The sequence below is a fragment of the Neomonachus schauinslandi genome, chromosome 13, assembly GCF_002201575.2.
Source record: "Neomonachus schauinslandi chromosome 13, ASM220157v2, whole genome shotgun sequence".
Classification (NCBI taxonomy): Eukaryota; Metazoa; Chordata; class Mammalia; order Carnivora; family Phocidae; genus Neomonachus; species Neomonachus schauinslandi.
The window spans coordinates 81388641-81410381 of NC_058415.1; the positions used below are offsets into that span (position 1 = coordinate 81388641).

Consider the following 21741-nt stretch of genomic DNA (forward strand, 5'->3'; position numbering starts at 1 on the left):
AGGGAGAAGCAGACTCCCCATTGAGCAGGGAGCCCAACATGGGGGCTCAATCCCAGGACCTCACAATCATGACCTGAGCCAAAGGCAGACGCTTAACTGACCTGAGCCACCCAGGTGTCCCAGGGAAGTCTCCTAATACTTATTCTCATGATGACAGACACCTGCTTCAAGATGACCTATTGTCTACCCCAGACAGAAAGACTGGCATCATTTAAAATAGGTTGACAAACTCCAGCCCACAGCCCAAATCCAGTCCACTCCCTGTTTTGTGAATAAAGTTTTATTAGAACTTAGTCACACTCATTTGTTTAGGTCTCGTCTATGACTGTTTTCCTGTTACAACAGCAAAGCAGAGTAGATGGTGACAGAGCTCGTATGTTGGCAAAGCCTAAAATATTGACAATCTGGCTTCTTAGAGAAGAAGTTTGAAGTTTGCTGATCTTTGATTTACAAGACCCCATCTCACCAGTTCTCAGTCATGCTCACATTATCTCATGCACTCCTCAAAATGCTGCATCAAATAGGTATCATTTGCCCATTTTACAGATGAAGACACTGAAGCTCAGAGAGATGAAACAAATTCTCTATGTTCACACAGTCAGCAGGTGGTGCACCCAGTTTCAAACACAGGGTACCTTGCTCCAGGGCCAGGGAGTCCAAGTTCTTTCTTTCTTTTTTTTTCTTTCTTTCTTTCTTCTTGGTTTATTTACTTTTCTTTCTTCTTTCTTTTTGGTTAACCTTTTCAAAGTTGCAAACACACACAGAAGTTGAGATGTATCCATCTCTTCAACACTACCCATAATTTGCCAATCTTATTTCATCTATCCCTCTTATTTTTTATGGAGTATTTTAAAGCAAATTCCAAATATCATGCCATTTCACCCGTAAATAGTTCTAGGGTCTTTTGGTAGAGAAGGTGCAAGGGGCCATCCGGTAGGAGGGAAGGCTGTTCTGGGCTTCCTGTGTGGACCTGTTTGGTCTGGTGAGCCCAGAAGGCCCTGGGGCAGGGAGACTGAGGCAGGAGGCAGCTACTGCCCCTTCCCACCTCCCCAACCAGGGAAGAAGCAGTTGCCAGATGCCCAGCTCCTGGGCCGTCGCTTCCTGCTCAGGAGGAAGTTCATACCTGACCCCCAAGGCTCCAACCTCATGTTCGCCTTCTTTGCACAACACTTCACCCATCAGTTCTTCAAAACTTCTGGCAAGATGGGTCCTGGCTTCACCAAGGCCTTGGGCCATGGGGTGAGTACCTAGGAGGGGCTCAGGACTTCTCTGGACCTAACTTAGCACGTGCAGGTCATCGCCGCTGAGGCAACACCTGGTGATCTGAGTGGACCCCCTTTCTGTCCTCAGGTAGATCTCGGCCACATTTATGGGGACAACCTGGAACGTCAGTATCAGCTGCGGCTCTTTAAGGATGGGAAACTCAAGTACCAGGTAGCGCTGGGCTTGCGGATGGGGCAGTGGGAGAGGCCTCCTGTGGTCTTCCCTGGCAGAGGAGGAGAGACAATGAACCCTGGGAGAAGGTGCAGGCCAGGAGCAGACATGGCCTCTCATGTTCTCCTGGGAGGTGGACTTTGGGTCTTGATAGGAGATGGACAGTTCCAGTCTGCATATATACACTGAATTTCCCTCCATATCATTTGGACACTATGATGTGCCTGGCGGAGGTGACTGAGCAGTGACCATGATAGTTAATGGGCCCTGACCTCACAGGAACTCACAGCCCATCAGGGTCCACCCCCAAACACTAGGGTGCCAGCTTCTGTCTGCACTAGCGCTAGAAATATAACGTGAACCACATACGTTATTAAAATTTCTCTGGTGGCCACATTAAGAAAGGTAAAAAGAAACAGGTGAAATGGATTTTAATAATTTATTTTATTTAACCCCATGTTTAGCCAGATTATCATTTCAATGTGGAATCAATAGAGAGATTATTAATAAAATATCTCACATTCTTTTTTTTTCATGCTAGATCTTTGAAATCTGATCTATATTTTATATTCACAGCACATTTCACTTTGGATGCCAACTTTTCACTGGGGATATCCGATCTGTGTTCAGATTTCATAAAGTTACAGCTGAAAAGTAGACTCACGTGCCCAGGTTGTTCTGAGCATACTTAAAGATTTTCCAGTTGCTGAAGGATCAGTTTTCAAATTGAAATCTACAGTAAATAACGTTACAGATTCAGTTCTTCATTCACACCAGCCACGTTTCTTTTTTTTTTTTTTTTGAAGATTTTATTTATTTATTTGAGACAGAGAGAATGAGAGAGAGAGAGAACATGAGAGGGGGGGAGGGTCAGAGGCAGAAGCAGGCTCCCTGCCGAGCAGGGAGCCCGATGCGGGACTCGATCCAGGGACTCCAGGATCATGACCTGAGCCGAAGGCAGTCGCTTAACCAACTGAGCCACCCAGGCGCCCCACCAGCCACGTTTCTAGTGCTCAGGGGCTGTAGGTGACTAGCGGCTGCCATATCGGACCTCACAAATCTAAACAAACCAAAACCCAAGCAAAACGTGCTCTGCTGAAGCTTTAAGGCGAAGACCAGTACTTGGCATGTAGTAGCGTATTGATTGACTGAATGAAAAAGCTGCCATATTTGGAGACTTCTCACCCACTAGGGAGAAGCCATGAGACAGCTCCCAGGATGGGGCAGGCTTCGCTAGGAAGGTCAGAGAAAGTAAGAGCTGCAGGGAGGATGAGGCGGAGTTCAGGAGGCCCAGAGCGGGGGATGGGCTTTGCAGGCGGCCAGTGTCTGGACTTGGAGAGGAGAAGGCTCAGAGGGAGTGAGGGAATTCAGGGAAGCAGGGCTTGGCTGGCCCCTGAATGACTGCCTGCGAGGGTGGAGAACACCTCTGGGGCGTGTTTAGGATTTCCAGTTTCTACCAAGAGCCGAGAGAGAACTTGGAAGGGTTTGAAGCCAGGGCACGATACTAAATTTGGGTTTTGTTTTTTTTTTTTAAAGATTTCATTTATTTGACAGAGAGAGACACAGTGAGAGAAGGAACACAAGCAGGGGGAGTGGGAGAGGGAGAAGCAGGCTCCCCGCCGAGCAGGGAGCCCGATGCGGGGCTCGATCCCAGGACCCTGGGATCATGACCTGAGCCGAAGGCAGATGCCCAACGACTGAGCCACCCAGGCGCCCCTAAATTTGGGTTTTTTAAAGGGTTACTCTGGCTGCACGGTGCTGAGAATGGACCATCTGGGGGTGCGGGTCGACATAGGGGGCCCCTGACGAGAGGGGTCAGCGTGGAAGACAAGGGTGGGCGAGAAGCAGGTAGTGGCAGTGGGGATCGAGGGGAAGGGACCCGTTCTAAGAGAGACTTAGATCGGTTAGAACCAGCAGGCTTGGTTAGGGAGGATGGGCAGTCACTCTGGGGGATGCGGCAGCTGGCAGGTGCAGGCACCCACCCTGTCCCCGGGTTGCCAGGCGGTCCCATCCCGCAGGTGCTGGACGGAGAGATGTACCCCCCTTCGGTGGAGGAGGCGGCTGTGTTGATGCACTACCCGCAAGGCATTCTGCCCCAGAGCCAGATGGCCGTGGGCCAGGAGGTGTTTGGGCTGCTTCCCGGGCTCATGCTCTATGCCACGCTCTGGCTTCGCGAGCACAACCGCGTGTGTGACCTGCTGCAGGCTGAGCACCCCACGTGGGGTGATGAGCAACTCTTCCAGACGGCCCGCCTCATCCTCATCGGTGAGGACTCCAGACCAGCCCTGTCCTGGAAGGTCATGTCCTCTGTCCCGAAAAGCAGGTGTTGGGGGGCTGGGGGAGAGAGAGCTGGGATTAGGACCCTAGCTCCTCTGCTTACTAGGTAAGACCTTGAGCAGGTCCCTTCCACTATGTGAGCTTCAGTTTCCAAACCTGGGTAGCGGGGATAATGATGGTTGTGAGGATTTGTTGAGATGATGACAAGCACTTAGCACATAGTAGGCCTTCGGAAAATGGACGGCTGTGATGGTCGATCATTAGCTGGGTAACTTGCGGCAGATTTGATTAGCCACCCCAATCTGTTTGCCCATCTACTGCCCCAGAGGCACATAGTGACATCCCCAGCTTGTGCAGGTCAGACTCCAGCCTGTTCAGCCTTCCGGAATCCTCATGTTTCTGCCCTGCGTGTATCTGCCTTCCTGGAGTTTGGTAGCTTCTGGGTGCCTCAGGGACAGGATATTTTTGTGTCCCCTACGGGGGCGAGTCAGCAGCCTAAAATGTCAGATGGTTTCCTGCCTGGGAGCTTGGTCCCTGACACCACTGTCCAGACCGTGTTCACTCTGAGTCACCAGTGATCCCTTTCCCCTGCCTCTGGTGGGCATCACTGGGCATGACTGGTCCCAATTATATTGCCTGATTCACTAGAGCCTAGAAGAGCCAGGCATCAAGGATAGGAACAGCCTAAAGAAGGAGAGGGGGCTGGTTCTGAAGTCCCAGCATTTTGGACACTTCGACCAAAGAGGGCAAGGCTGTGGCTGAAGGCTGCCCAGCATATTGCCTGGTATCGCAGCTGTGACCAAAGGTGATGAAGCTATAAATCCAGTGCTTTGGTTAATCCTCCCCAACAACTTTACTAACCAGATATGATTGCCCTTGTTGTAAAAATTAAGATTCAGAGAGGTTAATGAAATCTCCAAGGCCTCTCAGCAGAGGGAGATTTGAGCTGGGCCCGGCTGCCACGTCCCAAAGGGAGCGAGCGCCTTCCTGAGTGGCGGGGGGTTCCCTGCACGCCTACACTTAGCACTCCTCCTTCCTGCTTGCATGTGGTCAGAGTCCCAATTATGCCGGGCCCTGGGCCACGCAGCCGCTGTCCACTTCCCAACGGCCCTATCCGTAGCATCGTCACACACATTTTACAGATCAGGAAGGTGAGGTTCAGAGAGCTGAAGTGACACAGCCCAAGCTCGGGGGTGACTAGAAATGGTGACACCAGGCTCTGGAGCTTGCTGATGGCAAGTCTCACGGCTCCAGATCAATTTGCTAGAAGCCAGTTTGTCTTGGGGCTAATTGGCCCAAATCATCAGTTTCTTTTCCTATCTAGATAACCAGTTTTTTTTTTTTTAAGATTTTATTTATTTATTTGAGAGAGAGAGAGAGAGAGAGAACACATGAGATGGGGGGAGGGTCAGAGGGAGAAGCAGACTCCTCGCTGAGCAGGGAGCCCGATGTGGGACTCGATCCCAGGACTCCAGGATCATGACCTGAGCCGAAGGCAGTCGCTTAACCAACTGAGCCACCCAGGCGCCCTAGATAACCAGTTTTGATTCTGTTACGGAATGTTCAGTGTGTTTCTTCCCTGGCTCTTTGCTCTGGTTACTGAGAGGGCAGAGAAAAGGTATTTATGAGAATTCTGATATGTAAGAACATACGAGAACTGCACGTGGGACTAGAGTCATCTTATATCCTCAGCCTCCCTCTTTTGCTGCTGTGGCAGCTCTGAGAGCTCTCTCTGAAGCCTCCCTTGCCCCCGGAGGGTGTCAGCAAGCTGAGGGCTCCCACGAAGCCAATCTCCACTTTCCCGCTTTCGGGTTCTTCTTTTCCATGTCCTGCTTAGCTGGGCCGACAGCCTCCCTGTGGAACGTGGGAGTAGCCCGGTGGCTCTTGTCTTGGGACACCGGTCCAGCCTGAGACAGAAGGCTCCATTTTCACCCCCCCCACACAAAAAGGCAAAGTGAAAGTGGCCCCCCCCCCAATTCAACAGTAACAGTAACATCAAAGAAGCCAAGAGCAAGCAAGCACTTTCCACGAACCGGCCTGCTTCCCGAGCCCGGTGGCTTGGGTCCCTGTGTTTCCCTGACACTTGTCCCAATCCTCCCTCCCAGGGGAGACCATCAAGATTGTGATTGAGGAGTACGTGCAGCAGTTGAGCGGCTACTTCCTGCGGCTGAAGTTTGACCCAGAACTGCTGTTCAGCACCCAGTTCCAGTACCGCAACCGCATCGCCATGGAGTTCAACCAGCTCTACCACTGGCACCCACTCATGCCCGACTCCTTCAAGGTGGGCTCCCAGGAGTACAGCTACAAGCAGTTCCTGTTCAACACCTCCATGCTCGTGGACTATGGGGTCGAGGCCCTGGTGGACGCCTTCTCTCGCCAGAGCGCTGGCCGGGTAAGCCTCTGCGGAGAGCGCAGGGAGGGCAGGGGGGCTCTGGGACGTGACAGACCTGGACCCAAATCCTGGCGTTGTTTTCTGTTCCGTGGGGCTAGTGTCCCTCTGACATTCCTTCCTCCATTCCTTCATTCCTCCTCTTGTTCTTTTGTTCATTCCACAGTACCAGGTGCGGGGATAGAGTGGCGAGCAAGAGCAGACGTGGTTCTTGGGTCCTTGTCCCCTTGGCACTGACACCCTAGTGAGGAACCATTGTCATATAACAGCTAACATCGTGTGAGCACTTGCTTTGTGTCAGGCACTGGGCCAGGTGCTGTCTGATGTTAGCAGAATTATAAGGGCATGTTAGGAGCCACAATCCAGAAAGACCGTGGTGCCCTGGGCACTTGGAGAGGGGCCTGGGACCCAGAGTGGAGAGCTGTAGGTAAGGAGATGTTGTCTGAGCAGAGATCCAGAGGGTGGATAGAGCTCTCCCAGGGAAAGAGGTAGTGTTAATGGCAAGGGATGATCGTGCTCTGGGGGAGGGGACAGCAAGGCAAGGGCCTGGAGGTCAGAGGGCATGGCAATTTGAGGACCATGAGAACATTCAGGGTATGGTAATATATGTGAAAGTGTCTTCACATAGTAGGTCTTTATTGAATTACAGGCCTCCCTGATGGGCTGAATTGTCCCCCCCCCCCCCCCCCCCCCTCATATGTTGAGGTCCTAACAAGCAGTGCGTCAGAATGTGACTGTGTTTGGAGACAGGGCCTTTACAGAGGTAATTAAGGTTAAATGAGGTCCAAGGGTGGGCCCCTACTGTGACTGGTGTCCTTATGAGAAGAAGAGATTAGGATGCAGAGGTGCAGAGTGGGAAGACTTAGGGAGAAGATGAGCCAAGGACAGAGACCTCAGAATGAAACCTACCTTGCGACATCTTGATCTTGGACTTCTGGCCTCCAGACTGTGATGAAATAAATTTCCATTGTTTAAGCTACCCAGGCTGTGATACTTTGTTATGGCCGCCCTGGCAAACTAATATGGCCCTTTCCCTGGAATTTCTAACCAGCTCCCTCCTAAATCTCCCCTCCCCCCATGCTTGGAAGCCCCTGTCTCCTCTGTCTTAGCTCCCCTCAGCCCTGCTTCTCTCTGATCCTCGTTCCCAAGCCCTATCGTGACATCGTGACACCATGTGGATTTAGGTTTACCACTGGTAATTGGACTGGAATTAGCATGGCTGCCACCAGTGGGCAGCTGCTGGCTGGTTTATGGCCTCTCTTCTCTGTGGGGACACAGACATGAACAGAGACAGTAGATTTATGTTGGGCTATATGGACTGCAAAGCATTTTCTTTTTTTCTTTTCTTTTCTTTTCTTTTTTAAAGATTTTTTTAAATTTATTTGACAGAGAGAGACACAGCGAAAGAGGGAACACAAGCAGGGGGAGAGAGAGAGGGAGAAGCAGACTCCCCACTGAGCAGGGAGCCCGATGCGGGGCTCGATCCCAGGACCCTGGGATCATGACCTGAGCCGAAGGCAGACGCTTAACGACTGAGCCACCCAGGCTCCCCTGCAAAGCATTTTCAAGGAACGGCCATGACTCTGTGTGAAAAGCCCGGGTATTATACTAGGCCCAAGGCAGAAGGGTGACAGAAGTGTGTCGGCTCTCAGGATATTCAAGAGAGCATGAGAAGTAGTAAAACAGGGCTTCTCCTGATCATCGCCACACATGGCTGCCATCTTGGGGGTTACCATGGGACCAACGCTGTGGTAACTGCTTTGCATACTTTATCTTGCTCATTCCCCACAACCGTATCAGATGGGTGCTCTTACCTTCCCCATTTTTGCATATGATGAAACTGAAACAAGTAATTTGCCCAAGGTCCCTGGCTGACTTTCCCAGGGCTGCCATAACAAAGGACCACAAACTGAGTTTATTTTATTATTTCACATTCCTGGAGGTTAGAAGGTGTGGGCAGGGCCACGCCTCTCTGAAGGCTCCCAGCAAGAATCTGTTCCATGCCATTGTCTTAGCTCCTGCTGGCTACTGGCAATCCTCTTAGACACATCACTCCAACATGGAGTCTCCCTGAGGCTCTGTTTTCTCTATTAGGACACCAGTCATTGGATCAGGATCCCCGTAATGGACTATGACCTCCTCTTCACTTGATGACATCTATTTCCAAATAAGGTCACAGTCACAGGTGCTGGGGGTTAAGACTTCACCATATCTCTTTGGGGGACGCAAATCAACCCACAATGGTCCCACAGCTTGTAACTGGCAGAGCTGTTTATTTAAGCTTTGTGTGTATACACTGTAGTTTTCATGGCAAGATTTTAGCTCCCTCTCTGCTAGCTTATGACCGCTCCCCACCCTGGAGACTTGGCAGAAGGAAGGAGAACCAACAGACTTAGTCACCTGTGTTCCCATGAGTGGCTTTATCTGGAATGAATGGAGTGACATGATACTGTGTGATCCTACCATCCGGCTCTGAGTTTCTCTTTCCTAATGGTGGTTGGTTAATAGTGGTTCACTTTTTAATTATTAAATTTTTGTTGACTCTCAATGCTATGACACAGGGAATGAAAACCAGTAGAAAAACACTCCTTAGCAGGACCCCCTTGAAAGATGAAGTATCTGTATTCTTTGATAAGAATGGGTTTGAAGAATGCCATAAAAGTTTCAGCCCCCAAAACTAATATCCGTCCATCCTTTTGTTTCTCATTTGCTGTCTCAGAAACCCCTCTGCCCCTCCAAATTTCATTTCCAGAGCCAGAATGCCCTTCCCCTCTGCTTGAGCTCCTGGCTGGTGCCATACTGGCCATCTCTTTTATGGAATCCTAGTTGCTAAAACTAATAGTTGCAGAACCTTCTGTAATGGAATGTTGGTATCTCACCTAGATGCAAAGGGTTGGGGAACGGTGTGGCTGGTGAGCCACTGGAGAGGTCCTCTTGGCCCACTGCCACTTTAATGATGAGGAAGCAAAGACTCAAAGGTGTCTCCGAGAGAGCATGACAGCAGCAGAGTGGGGCCAGGTCCCCAGCACGGTGGCTGCTGGGTGCAGCCGTGCTCTGTCCGTGCTTGGGAAGAGCTCCTGACCTGAACTCTTCCTCCAGGACAGCGTGGCCTGGCTCTCAGACTGCAGCTATGTTTATGTCTTGGCAGATTGGCGGGGGTAGAAACATAGACCAGCACGTCCTGCATGTGGCTGTGGAGGCCATCAAGGAATCCCGAGAGCTGCGGCTGCAGCCCTTCAATGAGTACCGCAAGAGGTTTGGCATGAGGCCCTACACGTCCTTCCAGGAGCTCACAGGTGAGCAGCTGTTTCCTGGACCTGGGCCCCGCCCTCAGGGATCTTCAGTAAAGTGAGGAGGACATTGTGGAAACAGAATGGGGTGGTAGCCCCCAACGCTATGACTGTTGGGGTCATGAGAGGTGTGTGAGCACGGTGCTGGGGGGCGGTGAAGAGAGTGAAGGGAAAGAAAGTGGCTTCTCAGCTGCGTTTGAAGGAGATAAATAGGGATTTTTCTGGATGGAGAATGGGGGGAAAAGCATTTTACATGGAAGAACAGAAAGTACAAAGGCACAGAGGTCATAAAGAATGAGTCTGTTGGGGAGGACAGTGGGGGGTGCAGCTAGAGCAAGGTGCTTATGTGTGGGGAGGGCGGGGGTTAGGGATGGGAGCTTGGGGCCAAATTGTGGATTCTATGTGAAAGAATTTGGGTTTTACTCTACCTAGTGTTTCCTAAATACATACTTATGGACCAGCTGCCTAAGAATCACTTAGAAAACTGATCAAAAATACCAAATCCCAGATCTCTCTCCCCGAGATTCTGATTCAGTAGGCCTGCATGGTGTGCAAGAGTCTGTCTGTGTGTGTGTGTATAATATATATACTTTCTTCTTTTTTTTTTTAAGATTCCAGCTGTTGGGCAGCCAAGAGTTTGGGAACCCTTGTCACAAACAGTGGGAGGGTTTGACCAGTGTGTGACATGACCCTAGTGCCTTATAGAGCGTGGGTTTGAGGAAGTGGCTAGGGAAGCTCTGCATCTGTCCCCTTTGGTCACTATCTATGAATGTGTGGGACTCACTGAGTGGGGAGTGAGTTCCCCATAATTCTGTCACTCTAATCTCCTGTGACAGTCCAGAGGGGGAAAAGAACACTGTAACTAAATCTCTCTGTGAGCTGGGACAGGTTACATTACATCTCTGAGCTCCAGCAGAATGAAGGGACTTGCACCAGCATACGTCCTTGAAATGAGCCTGTGAAGCAAGATGGATGGCATCTCCCTGTAGTCACCGTCAGGCAGTTAGAGCACCGAGAAGAGAGATGAGTTGCTCAAGGCCACGTGCTGTCTGGTGGCCGATCCAGGCTCTAGATTCCTTCTTCAGCAGCAAATTTCTTCCCTAGATGCAGCCCTAGAGAAGGGCCGGTCAGCCAGGCCAGATGTTAGGGCATGTGCTCAATTGTTCAATTGCTCTTCTGAAGTCCCATATTCTGCCCAGAAAAAGTAGGCTTAGAAGCTTCCCTCCCCTCATTGACCTTAATGGCACCACGTCTCTGACTCTGGCTCCCCCCCTTTCAGGGGAGAAGGAGATCGCAGCCGAGTTGGAGGAGCTGTATGGACACATCGATGCCTTGGAGTTCTACCCGGGGCTGCTTCTGGAGAAGTGCCATCCAAACTCCATCTTTGGGGAGAGTATGATAGAAATTGGGGCTCCCTTTTCCCTCAAGGGCCTCCTAGGGAATCCCATCTGCTCTCCAGAGTACTGGAAGCCGAGCACATTCGGTGGTGAGATGGGTTTCAATATGGTCAAGACAGCCACGCTGAAGAAGCTGGTCTGCCTCAACACCAAGACTTGTCCATACGTCTCCTTCCATGTGCCCAACCCTCACCAGGATGGCGGGCGTGGTATGGAGCGGCCATCCACAGAGCTCTGAGCGGGTGAAGCAGCAGCTGGAGGGTGGGTTTTGTGTTTGTCATCCCAGAAAGCTGAGTCCAGGGTTGATAGTCTCAAATGTTGGGTCTTGGGTTTGGCATCAAGAGCATCAAGGTCGACATTTAGAACTTTGTGTCTCTCACCCATTACCTGGAATATCGTGGTCTTGTTTGTTATTCTAGAATGCTGAATTCCTGGTTGACCATCTAGAATGTTAGGAGGGATTCTTCTTTGGCATGCCAGAATACTGGGTTCCTGGCTGACACCTAAAATATCAGATTTCTGGTTGACTTGGAACATAGGTATTCTAAAATGTGGAGCTCCTGATGAAACCATCTAGAAAGGTAGGGGATTTTTATTTTGCATTCTAGAATTCTGGGCGGCCTTCCAGAATGTTGATTTTCTGATTGGCAGCTCAGAATGTTGTACTCCTGGTACCTGATCCAGGACGGTGGCTGGTATGTCAGCTCAGTCTTGATCTGAATGCCTAAAATGGTAATTTGATTCATTTTCCTGTTCAGTGAGATATCCACAAAGCAGGAGAACCTATGGTCTAACAAGAATGCATTGCCCACTTCTGTGCCTGCACCGAGGGGGCAAGATGCCGGGTGTTCTTGGGACCCTGACTTAGACCCTGGTCCAAGGAGGTAGAGAGAACAGGTGGGCTTTTTCCAGGCCATTGGTTGGAAGCCACCAGAGCTCTGTCGCCATCTTTGTCTTGACTCATGGCAGCTGTTTCACATGAAGCTAATAAAATTCTTTTTCCAAACTGCCTGCTATGTATTGCTTTTCATCCCATTCCAGAAGCAGAGGCGACACTGGAGTGGCCTCTCTCCTAGCTGCAAGCTTGATGTGCTAGAGGTAGCAGCATGAGACCTTCCACTGCCCTTGGAGCCTGTTATTGCCTAGCTCTTCTACCAATGATGCCCCATTTCCGGCTGTGGGGCAGGCATTGCCCTTCACAGGCTGCTCTCCTAAAATATACAACTGCCCAACCCCAGGGGACAGAGCACTCAGTTCCCACCATCTGGCTAAAGCAATTTCTTCCCTTACAAAGCATACGCGGGCAGAGGTGAAGGGTATCTGGGAAGGAGGGCCTTACTGTGTGCCAGTTTTCCACATTTAATTCTCATTTATTCTCACCCAAGAGCATGAAGTATGTGGTATAATCCTTGTTTCAAAAACAAGGGAACTGAGATCCAAGATGGTCCAGTGCCAGGCCCCACAAGGTGCCAAAGCCAGGCCAGGACCTGGGTCTGGCTGAATCTGGGGCTCTGCTCTTCCCCGCTCCGGCTTCCTCTTGCTTCCTGATTTGACTCAGTTCCAGGCCTGATCTTGCCTCTCTGGCTCAGGGTCAGAGGCAGAAGATGGGGTGTGGCTCTTACATGCTATTCTTTCAGTCACAAATATTTATTTTGCTAAGTGCTTACTATACACCAGTCACTGTTACAGGCTTGGGGCTATAGCAGTGAGTGATCAAGACAGACAAGGCTTTTTTCGTCTGTGCGGAGCTCACGTTCCAGTGTGGGTAGAGCAGACGGGAAACAAGACAACAATGAAATAAGACAAAGGCAGGGTGAGTGTGCTTTCCCTTCTAACCCATACTACTCTGCCCTCCTCCTGTTTGGCTCCTGAGACCTGAGACCCTATCCCAGCCACATAGGCCACCCCCAGCCCATCCCTGCCCCCCATAGCCAGCCAAGGAGGTCAGAGGGGAAAGGTAAGAGGTTGGGAAAGTTCCTTCATGCTCCCCACTTGGGGCTTAGATTTCCTTAAGAAGAATAATGGCCCAGAAACAATGAGGGAAAATGGGGTCCAGGCTGAGGGTCCCTGGGGCTGGGGTTCCTGTCTTACAGTCCAGAAAGCCCTTGTTTCTCCTTAGTTGGCTGGGGACTGCTTCTGCCATTCCTTCCTGGCCCTGTTGAATGCAGAGAATGCAATCTTTCTCAGCTCCCCAATTGCTCTGCTGATCAGGGATCCTCCGGCTGCTGAGAGTGGGCACAGAGCGCCTGTCTTGTCCTTACTTACCTGGTATCGATTTCCCCTCTTTGCTAATACCCCGACTTGGCCTGAGAATCCACCCCTTGTCATTAATTCCACTCTTGGTGGTTCCATCAGGGGCCCTATCATGGCCAAGGGGTGGGTCTCTGAATCAATTCTGGCCAATCAGACACCCTCTCCTTTTAAACTGGCCGCTGAGTGGAGTTGCATGGAGATTGAAATGACCGACTGATTCATCCCTACAGCTGGTCTCTGAAAAGATTGTCCCTTAGTTCCTGTTTCTAAGGTCACTGGGGAAGCCTGGGTTCCTGCCCTTCTCAAGACCTCAGCTTTTCCTTCCTTCCTTGGGGCTGCTCCATGAATTCCTCTTTCACTTAAGTTGGTCAGAGTTGGTGTCTTAATGGCTGTTGGCCTGAGATGACAGAGAACTATGATGATCTGGAAGGAATTTTAACCAAGGGAGACACAATTAGGCTAGTGTTTTAAGAAAGAGCACTGGGGGGGGGGGGGGGGGGGGGGACAACAGGATAGAGCAAGAAGGACTGAAGGTTGGCAGAATGGTGAGGAGGCTGTGGCCGTGGTCCAGCTGAGAGGCAACAGCAACTGGAGCCAGGTGGAGGGCTGTGGGGATGGGACAATGGGATGGATTCCAAGGAGCATCTTCTCTTGAATGCTGTGCCTAGCTGAGGCGGATTTTGTTTTGTATGGACAACTGTATATGAAATTTTTTTTTTCACATAGAAACTTATGTCCAATGCACCAAGAAAGCTTTTTCAGAGTAAAGGCTCTGACTGCTCATAAAATGATGGCTCATTCCTGGAATCTTGATCTGGCAGGTATGACAGTCAGTTTTATGTGTCAACTTGGCTGGGCTACAGTTCTCGGTAATTTAATCAAACACGAATCTGGGTATGGCTGTAAAGGTATTTGGCAGACATGGTGAACATCTATAATCTGTTGACTTTAAGCAAAGATTACCCTGATAACATGGCTGGGCCTCATCTAATTAGTGGAGAGGACTTAAGAGTAAAAACTGAGATTCTCCAAGAGAAGAGGAAATTCTGCCTCGAGACTACAGCCTCAACTCCTGCTTGAGTTTCCAGCCTGCCATATGGATTTTAGATTTGTCAGCCTGATGAAGTATGAGCCAGTTCCTAAAAATGGAGCCGTTCATCTCTCTATCATCTATTTATCATCTATCAATCTATCATCTATCTATATCTATCGATCTATCATCTAGCATCTAGCATCTATCTATCATCTATTGACCTATCAATCATCTATCGGTCATCTATTGATCTATCATCTATCATCTATCGATCTATCGATCTATCATCTATCTATCGATCTATCGATCTATCATCTATCTATCATCATCTATCTATCTCTCTATCACCTCCTATTGGTTCTGTTTCTCTAGAGAACCCTGACTGACACAGTGGGTGATGCTCAGGGCTCTCAGTGCAAACAACAGAACTCCCTCCAGCCCGTTTAAGCAGGAAGGAATTTATTAGGGACACTGCGCAGCTCATGAAACCATTGCCAGGACCAGAGAATTAGGCTCGGAGGCTTTGTGGCCAGAAACAGCAGCCCCTGGTCCAGTAAAGAGGCCTCCGCTCCTGCCACATATCAGACGGCACCCCTGCTGCCAAAATGAGACCTGGCGGCTTCTCCGGCCACCCCTGCCAGAAAGTGGGTTCATTCTGCATGGTGCCTGCTTCCCCGCTTTTCTCTACTTAGAATTAAAGTCATTTTTAGTTCATGTCCGATTAGTGGAGCCTAGCCCCATGCCTGAGCTCTAGCTCCAAGAGAGGCGGGAGGGACGGAGTTTTCTGGCTTGCACCCTTTGGGGGAGGGACCCATAATGCGGGAAATTCATACATAAGAAGGATGTTCAAAGGCACTGAGGGACAGGGAAGGTCACCTCAGTGGATCAGAGTATTCCTGGGTCAGTTTTGCCTCTGTGGGCCCTAGCCTTGGAACACCGCAAAGAGCATCGCAATGGCACCGTTGTTGATCCTGCAGCAGCTCAAAGTAATTGCAAGCAAAGAATGTAAGAAGTGAAATTTCAGAAATACAGAACAGTAGAATGCAAAGACCGTCGAGTACACATAGCCCACTTTTTCTAATAAGGTTTGAGTAGAAAGTGTCAAAAATGTCAGACATGCCTGTGACCGACTTTCCTGCTTAAGCATGCTTTTCCTATAAAAATGGACTTTAAGGGGCTCCTGGGTGGCTCAGTTGGTTAAGCGACTGCCTTCGGCTTAGGTCATGATCCTGGAGTCCCAGGATTGAGTCCCGCATCGGGCTCCCTGCTCAGCAGGGAGTCTGCTTCTCCCTCTGACCCTCCCCCATCTCATGCTCTCTCTCTCTATCTCATTCTCTCTCTCAAATAAATAAAATCTTTTTAAAAAATGGACTTTAAAATAGCTTTGTGTGAATGACAGTAAAGAATATTAAAACTTCAGTGACACTTTTATAGAGCACTCTTGAGGGAACTCCAATAAAACGCTTGCCTCATGATCTTGATTTTAGTTGTTATTCGTGTTTCATTCATTCAGAGTTGGTTTCCTCCCAGGTTGGGTCAAAAAAACAATTTTTTTTTTCCTCTCTCAATCTTTCTACTTTTGGTCAAAAGGACTTTTGAACCCACTTTTGAACCCCCGAAGCACAACTTCGCGCTTGGTATTTTGGGTTTTAGGACAACATGGCAATACATTCCTGTGGACTTCTGTGGTGGGTTCTCTCCTGCCCCACCCCCCCCCGCCCCTGTCACCTGGGAGTATAACATACATACAACAAAGTGCGCTAATCTTAAGTGCATACCTCAATGAATTTTTACATAAACTCAAGCAACCACCAAAAATCCAAGACACAGAACATTTGCAGCACTATAGCCTCTTTTGTGCCCTTTCCTGGTCAAAAACCTACAAAATGTAACCACTCTTCTGACTTCCATCCCCACTGGTTAGTTTCGTCTGCTTCTAAATTTCATTTGAATAGAGTCATACAAGTATGTATTTTTGTGTGTGTCTGGTTTCTTTTGCTCAAAATTTCTGTTGACATCCATGTTGTTGTGTCTATAAGCAGTTTGATATTTTTTAAATTGCTTTGAAGTCATGTGTACCACAAAGGATTTATCTAGTCTACTGTTGATGGACACTGGGGTTGTTTGCATTTTTTGACTAGTATGAATAAAGCTGCCTCGGTGGCAGATTTTAACTTATAACGAAATGTCTATTTAAAATGTCATCTTTTATCACATTTATTATGGGAAATGGTTCTTGTTCTCTATTCAAAATGCCCTGCTGTGTCTTCTGCTTTACAGCTTGATAGAAAGAGAACATAGATTCACTAGTGTGATATGCCCCAACAGAGAAGGGGAAAGGAAATATAAATTAATTAAGAGCCTGCTCTGTGGCATGTACTTTCCCTGTCCACTTCATTAACTATTAGCCCCACGAGTACATTTTCCTGTTTCACAAAGGAGGACACCGAGACGCAGAGAAATAAGGTGACTTGTCCACACTGCTACAGCTGCAAAGGGTTGGGAGGCAGCAGTGAGGTTCTGATGTGTGGCCTTTCCACCATGTGACCCATCAAGACCTCTAGAACCAGAATCAGTGGAGATGAGGGAATAGAGGGTGTAGGGTGCAGTGATGTGGTGGGCACTGGTGATGTTAATACACTTCCAGATGATTCTGTTAATAAGCCTCAGATGGAGACCTCTGCACCACATCATGTGGGCTCTTGGTCATTCTCTTCCTCTTTAGATGGGCAACGTTTCCTTTCTTTTCCCCATAACTCACTTTTTCCAGGCTTGTTATCTCTTTTTGGATCTATGACTTGCACTTTGTACAGCACGATGATGATCACTGAAAACCGGTTCCCTGAAGTCTGAAGAGCTGTGCCCATTTATCTCCCCATCACTGCTGACTGCCCCCACCCCTCCCTTCCAGCCACAGTTGTGCAGCTCCAATCCTGAGCTCTGCCCTTCCCCCACCACTGGATACTCAAGTGCCTGCTCTGGTCTTGTTCTCAGTTCTTGCCTCCATGGGAGGGACTCAAGACAGATCCTAGTTTCTTCTTCCTTCTCACTCACCCTATGGGGTGAGGAAGGGGGTCTATGTAACATAAGGTTGATCACTTTAGAAGTTTTATTTTATTTTTTTAAGTAGGCTTCACACCCAGTGTGGAGCCCAACATGGGGCTTGAACTCACGACCCTGAGATCAAGACCTGAGCTGAGATCAAAACCTGAGCTGAGAGCAAGACCTGAGCTGAGATCACGAGTCAGATGCTTAACCGACTGAGCCACCCAGGCGCCGCCACTTTAGACATTTTGAAGGGTACTATTGAGAGGCATTTAATGCCTTCACAATGTCGTACACCTTCACCAATATCTAGTTCCAGGACATTTTCATGATCCCAAAAGGGAACCCTGCACCCATTAAGCCATTCCTCCCCTTTCCCTACGCCCCTTAGCCCCTGATCACCACTACTCTGCTTTCTGTCTGACGGTGTTTTGAGCGTTCGCTGCATGCCAGGCCTTGTGCTAATGCCATCACACACAATATCTTATTAACTATCATGGAAGCAGCTCTGGAAACTGGGGTTCTTTCTTGCATTTCCAGATGAGATGATGGGGTTCAGAGAGGCGATTACTGTGAGGTCATAGAGCCTGTAAATGGCAGAGCCTGGACCAGAACCTCCAGCCAAGGGCTGTGTCCAACCTCATAATTGATGACTAAGGCATAGGCCTGGGTGACTCCTAAACCCATATTCTTTCCATTCTGAAGGTCAGAGGTAACAAAAAATGTGGTCAGCACACATTCAAATGACTTAGGCTTTGGGGATTTGCCAGGATCCAGGATGCTGGGTTGAGGGAAGTAGCTGGAGGATAGCTGCTTTTATCCCAAATAATGTGGCCCAAGGCACCGGATCAGTTGCCCTCACAGATCTTTTTTTTTTTTTCCAAGATTTTATTTATTTATTTGAGAGGGAGGGAGAGAGAGCCAGAGAGGGAGCACCAGCTGAGGGGAGGGGCAGAGGGAGAAGCTCTGAGAAGCGCTGAGCAGGGAGCCCGATGTGGGGCTCGGTCCCAGGACCCTGGGATCATGACCTGAGCCAAAGGCAGATGCTTAACCAACTAAGCCACCCAGGCGCCCCGCCCTCACAGATCTTGAGATGGCATGAAGGGCAGCAGAATACAAGGCTGAGGGGTCTCATGAAGTGGTTCCAACAAATGCCAGATGCCTGGTTCTTGTCCATTGGTCATTTAGGGATTTGTCTTCAAGAGCTTGGGCTCCTGGTCCCCAGAACCATGTAGACTGACTTCTTTTGTGGTTCCAGAAATGAAAGAAGCAGTCACAGTCTTCTGTTTGTGCACAAAGATGAAGTGGGGGTTATCAGACTTAACAGAAAAGTTACAATATGTCACATAATCAAGGCAATATTTTCCTGGCCTTTGTGCTATTAAGGCAAATCTATTTTGGCTAATTCATCCTACATCATACCAAACATACTAAAGTGCATCCATATACCACATTTAATATAATTTACGTATATGTTGAAGTGGGTTTTGCTTGACTAATTAACATATTACATTGTGTAAACATTTAATTACACATTTATAATTTTATCATTTTATTCTAACATTTTGGACAATACATTCTTTCTTCCAAATCTTAAATAATTCCATAAGCCCTTGAGAAGCTCAGTGGCCGTCGGGCACATCACCCACGGGTTTATTTAAGGGCCTGGCTCTGCACATCCCTCTGGAACCCTGCATCGTCACTGTTGGATGGCATTCTCCTCATGGTCTGAGTTTGAACATCCTTATCATGTAGCGAGACAAAAATCAGAGGTGAGCTCTCTGCTGATCTGGAAAGATATAAACACAAGTTCCCCCAACTAAGTGTCTCCAATGAGTTATTTTTATATATCTTGCTTTATAAATACAGTTGAATTGGTAGCTGACATTCAAAATGGCAGCTGTGTCTTACACATTAGCTGGTCTGGGCACTTTTTTTCTTAATTCAATATTTTTTTATTGAAATACAATTTAATTAACATATGCTGCATTATTAGTTTCAGAGGTAGCATTTTTAAAAAATATTTTATTTATTTATTTGAGAGAGAGAGCGTGCACAAGCAAGGAGGAGGGGCAGAGGAAGAGTGAGAAGCTGACTTCCCGCTGAGCAGGGAGCCCCATGCAGGGCTCGATGCCAGGAGCCTGAGATCATGACCCGAGCTGAAGGCAGCCGCTTAATCAACTGAACTATCCAGGGGCCCCTCAGAGGTAGAATTTAGTGATTCATCAGTTGCATACAACACCCAGTGCTCATCACATCACATGCGCTCCTTAATGACTGTCACCCAGGTACCCCATTCCCCACACCCTCCCCTCCAGCAACCCTCAGTTTGTTTTCTAGAGTTAAGAGTCTCTTATGATTTGCCTCCCTTTCTATTTTCATCTTATTTTTCCTTCCCTTCCCCTATGTTCAGCTGTTTTGTTTCTTAAATTCCACATATGAGTGAAATCATATGGTATTTGTCTTTCTCCGACTTATTTCGCTTAGCATAATACCCTCCAGTTCCATCCACGTCGTTGCAAATGGCAAGATTTCATTCTTTTTGATGGCTGAGTAATATTCCATTGTATATACATACCACCTCTTCTTTAACCATTCATCAGTCAATGGACATCTGGGCTCTTTCCACAGTTTGGCTATTGTGGACATTGCTGCTATGGACATTGGGGTGCATATGCCCTTTTGAATCACTGTGTTTGTATCCTTTGGATAAATACCTACTAGTGCAATTGCTGGGTCATAGGGTAGTGCTATTTTTAACTTTTTGAGGACCCTCCATACTGTTTTCCAGAGTGGCAGCACCAGTTTGCATTCCCACCAACAGTGTAAGAAGGTTCCCCTTTCTCCGCATCCTTGCCAACATCTGTCATTTCCTGAGTTGTTCATTTTAGCCATTCTGACAGGTGTAAGGTGGTATCTCATTGTGGTTTTTTTTTTTTTTAAAGATTTTATTTATTTATTTGACAGAGAGAGACACAGCGAGAGAGGGAACACAAGCAGGGGGAGTGGGAGAGGGAGAAGCAGGCTCCCCGCAGAGCAGGGAACCCGATGCGGGACTCGATCCCAGGACCCTGGGATCATGACCTGAGCTGAAGGCAGTCGCTTAACCAACTAAGCCACCCAGGCGCCCTCTCATTGTGGTTTTGATTTGTATTTCCCTGATGCCAAGTGCTGTTGAGCCTTTTTTCATGTCCGTTGGCCATCTGTATGTCTTCTTTGGAGAAATATCTGTTCATGTCTTCTGCCCATTTCTTGACTGGATTTTTTTGTTTTTTGGGTGTTGAGTTTGATAAATTCTTTATTGATTTTGGGTACTAGCTCTTTATCTGATAAGACATTTGCAAATATTTCCTTGGTCTGGGCATTTCTAATTTCTGTCAAGTGAGGGAGAATATAGGGAATCTCACCACTGAATGGACTTCAAAAAGTGTAAAACTTGGAAAATTATAGGGCTACCTAAGGGCATAACCTTGTTAATGGAACGGGGACAGATAAATCATCAAAGACATAACAGCATGGTGGTTTAAAAATTATTTTATAGTACATAATTGAGGCACATTTATTTTTTTCTGCTTATTTTTTCTTTTTTTATTATGTTCAGTTAGCCAGCATATAGTACATGATTAGTTTTTGATGTAGTGTTCAACGATTCATTAGTTGTGTATACCTACATTTAAATCCACAAATCTTAAGTGTATAGCTTGAACTCTTTTTTTAATCTTGAGGTAACTTTTCTTATGAACTATTATTCTTTTTTTTATTTTATTTTATTTTATTTTTTTAAAAGATTTTATTTATTTATTTGACAGAGAAAGACACAACGAGAGAGGGAACACAAACGGGGAGTGGGAGAGGGAGAAGCAGACCCCCCGCCGAGCAGGGAGCCCGATGCGGGACTCGATCCGGGGACTCCAGGATCACGACCTGAGCCGAAGGCAGTCGCTTAACCAACTGAGCCACCCAGGCGCCCATGAACTATTATTCTTGAACTTCATATGAATGGTATCATATGTATGTACTCTTGTTTCTTGCTTCCTTTTCTCAGTGGAATGTCTTGTAGGGTTAACCATGTTTCTGTGTTTATCATAGTTTGTTCTTTGTTAATTCTGGATACCATTCCATTGTGTAAATATACAGCAATTTGTTTATCCTTTGACTTGTTGATGGACGTTTGGATTGTTTCTAGTTTGGGCTATTATGAATACAACTACTATGAACATTTGGTACAAGTCATTTGTGGATGTACATCTTTGTTTTTTTTTTTGGATAAATATCTGGAGAAGAATTTCTGGATCATATGGTGAGTGTATATTTAGCTTTATAGGAAACTGCTAAATAGTTTTTTGAAGTGGTTGTACCATGTCGTGCTCTCATCAGCAATGTATGAGGATTCCAGTTGTTTTGCAACCTCTGCAATACTTGGCTATTACAAATTGTTTTTTTAATTTCAGACACTCTCCTGGTGGGTATTAAGTGGTATCTTACTGTACTTTTAATTTTCATTTCCCTGACACCTAATGATGTTGAGGATCACTGGTCATTTGCAGATCTTCTTTTATGATGTGCCTGTTCAGATATTTTGGCCACTTTTAATTGTGTTGTTTGTCTTCTTATTACCATTGT

At 47.8% G+C, this 21741-nt stretch overlaps 1 protein-coding gene across 4 annotated transcripts in view; it reads left to right on the plus strand.

Annotated features, from left to right (window-relative positions):
- The window catches only part of PTGS1 (prostaglandin-endoperoxide synthase 1), a 30099-nt gene extending 9151 nt beyond the window's left edge, over positions 1–20948 (plus strand). For 3 of the 4 annotated variants that reach the window (XM_021691152.1, XM_021691154.2, XM_044920390.1), the window contains 6 exons: positions 1058–1239; positions 1351–1434; positions 3453–3699; positions 5817–6103; positions 9249–9396; positions 10670–11793. In XM_021691152.1, the coding sequence (XP_021546827.1) occupies positions 1058–1239; positions 1351–1434; positions 3453–3699; positions 5817–6103; positions 9249–9396; positions 10670–11025 (1304 nt within the window). In that variant the 3' untranslated portion in view covers positions 11026–11793. Of the gene's footprint in view, positions 1–1057; positions 1240–1350; positions 1435–3452; positions 3700–5816; positions 6104–9248; positions 9397–10669; positions 11794–20927 lie in introns of those variants that run through there. The other variant, XM_021691153.1, reaches the window with a different exon arrangement.
- The last annotated feature ends 793 nt before the right edge of the window (positions 20949–21741 follow it).